This window comes from Tribolium madens, unplaced genomic scaffold (genome assembly GCF_015345945.1).
Source record: "Tribolium madens isolate multiple individuals breed KSU strain unplaced genomic scaffold, Tmad_KSU_1.1 Scaffold_11;HRSCAF=98;Tcas5.2_LG3b, whole genome shotgun sequence".
Taxonomy (NCBI): domain Eukaryota; kingdom Metazoa; phylum Arthropoda; class Insecta; order Coleoptera; family Tenebrionidae; genus Tribolium; species Tribolium madens.
The window spans coordinates 8,328,772-8,331,741 of record NW_025400975.1 but is presented as its reverse complement, the minus strand read 5'-3'; the positions used below and the strand labels follow the sequence as shown (position 1 = coordinate 8,331,741).

Here is a 2,970-nt window from a genome sequence, read left to right as displayed (position 1 = left end):
TATATTTCACTTAAAAAATAAAAAATTGATCGCTTTTTGGCCGTTGTTTTGAATCATTTTTTTTAAGTTTCTTAATATTTTTTTAATAAATTATTTGAGACAAAATTATAAAATGACATTTTTTTTTAACTTGTAATGACATTTATTTATCATAATTACTTTGTGGAGAACAGGAAATTATCGATCACTACCGCCTTTTAAACCAAACAATTAGGGATATTTAAAAACATTGTATTTTGTCTATTTTTTTTTAGTGTTACTTTTGTTTGTTTCACTATAGACTTGAATATAATGTTTAATTTAGTTTTATAATAATGATTCTGTTAAAACATATTGAAAAATTACCAAATTGGGTTAAAAATAACTTTTTCTATGATTTTTTGGTCGTTTTAGCACATTTTTCTATAAAAAATTTACAAAATTATTTCGTCACAAATCGCTAAATTTACTCAAAAATGATGTTGTTTTTACTGTTTTAGATTGTGCTAAAAAAATTGTTCAAAAATAATACCATTTTTCCGTTTTAGGACGTTTTTTAGTCAGAATCGCAATTGTTTTGAAAATTTTCGTCGAAAATGAGGTAAAAAATTAATAAACTATCACGAAACTAAAATTATTTTTGCTTCTTTGGAGAGTTTAAGCATGTTTTTGAGGCGAAAGAAAAATCATCTAGTTGCTTTTCCAAACGTTTTAGCAGATTTTTCAATCAAAAGCACAAAATTTCGTCAAAAATAAGCCGAAAAATCACATAATTAATTTGAAAATGATGTTAGTTTTGCTTTTTTCAAACATTTACTTGCGTTTTTTAAGTCTAAAACAAAGTTTTTTCTTTAATTCTTTCTAAAAAACAAACCAAAATTAATACATATACCAGACTAAAGAAAAAACGACATAATTTATGCTCTTTTCGAGCGTTTTAAATCATTTTTCAATAAAAAACGCAATTATTTCGCAAAATTTAGTCAAAAATACGTCGGAAAGTAAGAATTAAGTAAAAATAGTGTTATTTCATTCCTAATAGAAACCAACACTTAAAATTTTTTTTCAATAAAAGAATATTGCGAAAAAAAATTTTTTAAAAGAAAATAGCAGTTTTCAAAAAATGTTACATTCACTCACCCCTTCAGTTTTGTACTCGTAAAGTTGAATATGCATATAGGCAACACAAAATACTACGATCAGAAATAAGTTTTGCTGATTTCAGGTAAAATATTTGGTTCCACCTTTTTGCAGAATTTCTTTATGACATTTTATTTACATTTTTAATTGATTATTTAATTAAAATAACTGAATTTACAATTTTACAGTTACAGCTCGAACTATAAATAAATTTAAATTTTTAGTGCTTTAGTTTGAGTTTTGTATTTATATTCTTTTTCTTTTATGTACAAAAGACGCACTTTAAGAGCTAAATTAAATTTTTACTATCCAAACTCAAATGTGTAAACTGGTTTTCAATCTAAAATACTCCTATAATATAAATTTAAAAAAATCCTGAAATTGTGGAATAAAATTTTAAACATTTAAGACATTGTTTAATGATAATTGCATAAATATTTTCGCTGCGTTTCACACCACTGGAACAAAAAATAGCTTGTTTATAATAAATTTGAACAAATTGGTTTTAATAAAAATTAAAAATAACCTCACTTCTTGGAGATGATTGCATATTACTGCTGATATTTAAATTTAATTCAATGAAATTCAATTAATTATCTGTTTATTCTTTTGCGTGTAAGACTGATAAGGCTACGTGACCAACCTTGAAATCACTTAATTAACATTGCCTCCATTTTTAATGTATGACAAGAAAAAATTTACTAAATATTTATAACAATTGAGTTTTAAGTGTTATTAAAAGGCCATTATTTGTGATTTGTTCCTGATTACTTCCTGAAATCATTTAATGAAATAATTTGATTTGTTTTTTTTTTTTAGGCGAACAGAAGATCCCCTGGCCCGGAACCCTGCGATTGTTACGTCTCGTATAAAAACCAATCTTTTTACAGGAAACCCAAAGATAAAGTGTCGGTTTTGTCGACTGTTCCATACCATCAAGCTTATTATTAAGATGTAAAGCATGTTATTATTAAAAACATTATCTTTTTTATACTTGTGTAATTATTTACTTTTTTATTTTTTATAGGGAATGTTGGGATTTTCTGTTTGTGGAAAATTAATTCTCGTGGCGAATTCATATAAAAAAGTAATGAGTTGAGTTATATACAACGCAAAATAGAGTAATTAAATAAAAATTAATCCCTTTGTAAACAACTTTTTTTCTTTAGTTATTGCAAAAAGACATTCTTTACTTGTTCAACTGCGCCATCAAACTATAAATAACTAAAACAATAAGATAAATGAGGAATTGAGGAGGAAATTTAGCTATAAGATAAAGAAATGGAAGCAACATTGAAAAAGTAATTAATTAATTTGCGGAAATTACAGCAGACCTCGTGAACAATTTTTAAAATTTGTTAAACAACCAAAAATAAAACATTTTTTGTGGTGATAGAGTTTTTTCAATTAAGCGTTTTTCTTTTTCCTGGTCTTTGACTTATTTCTAGTAATTTTTCTCAGGTGTAACTATGATTTTTTTAAAATTTCGATGATTGCATTTACAAGAGAAAAAATTGTTTTTGATTTTACGTCGAAAATGCAGGAAAAACATTTTTTGCTTCACCTGAAACGAGCAAATCTGTAATCAGTGGAAAGAAAACTGTATTTTTCTCTTGATTTTAAACTTTTAATAATTAAAAGATTAAAAAGAAATACAAATTTAAGAAGAAAATTGGACTTTAGTTGCTAATAATTGTCTGAATTTTTTTACTTAATTTCAAATCAACAGAAATTTCCTGTAGTTAGACTACTATTAAACCTGTCTGTTTTTTTAAGTCCAAGTATGGGAATTGGCTTATTTTTTATATTTTACTTAAAAAGTATGTTAATCAATTTTGTACAAAGAAATTT

General features: G+C 24.9%; 1 protein-coding gene across 1 annotated transcript in view; it reads left to right on the top strand.

Annotated features, from left to right (window-relative positions):
• The window catches only part of LOC123005675, a 3,409-nt gene extending 1,299 nt beyond the window's left edge, over positions 1–2,110 (top strand). Inside the window, exon 3 of the mRNA XM_044399530.1 lies at positions 1,939–2,110. Within this exon, the coding sequence (XP_044255465.1) occupies positions 1,939–2,070 (132 nt within the window). The 3' untranslated portion in view covers positions 2,071–2,110. The remainder of the gene's footprint in view (positions 1–1,938) is intronic.
• Positions 2,111–2,970: the final 860 nt, after the last annotated feature.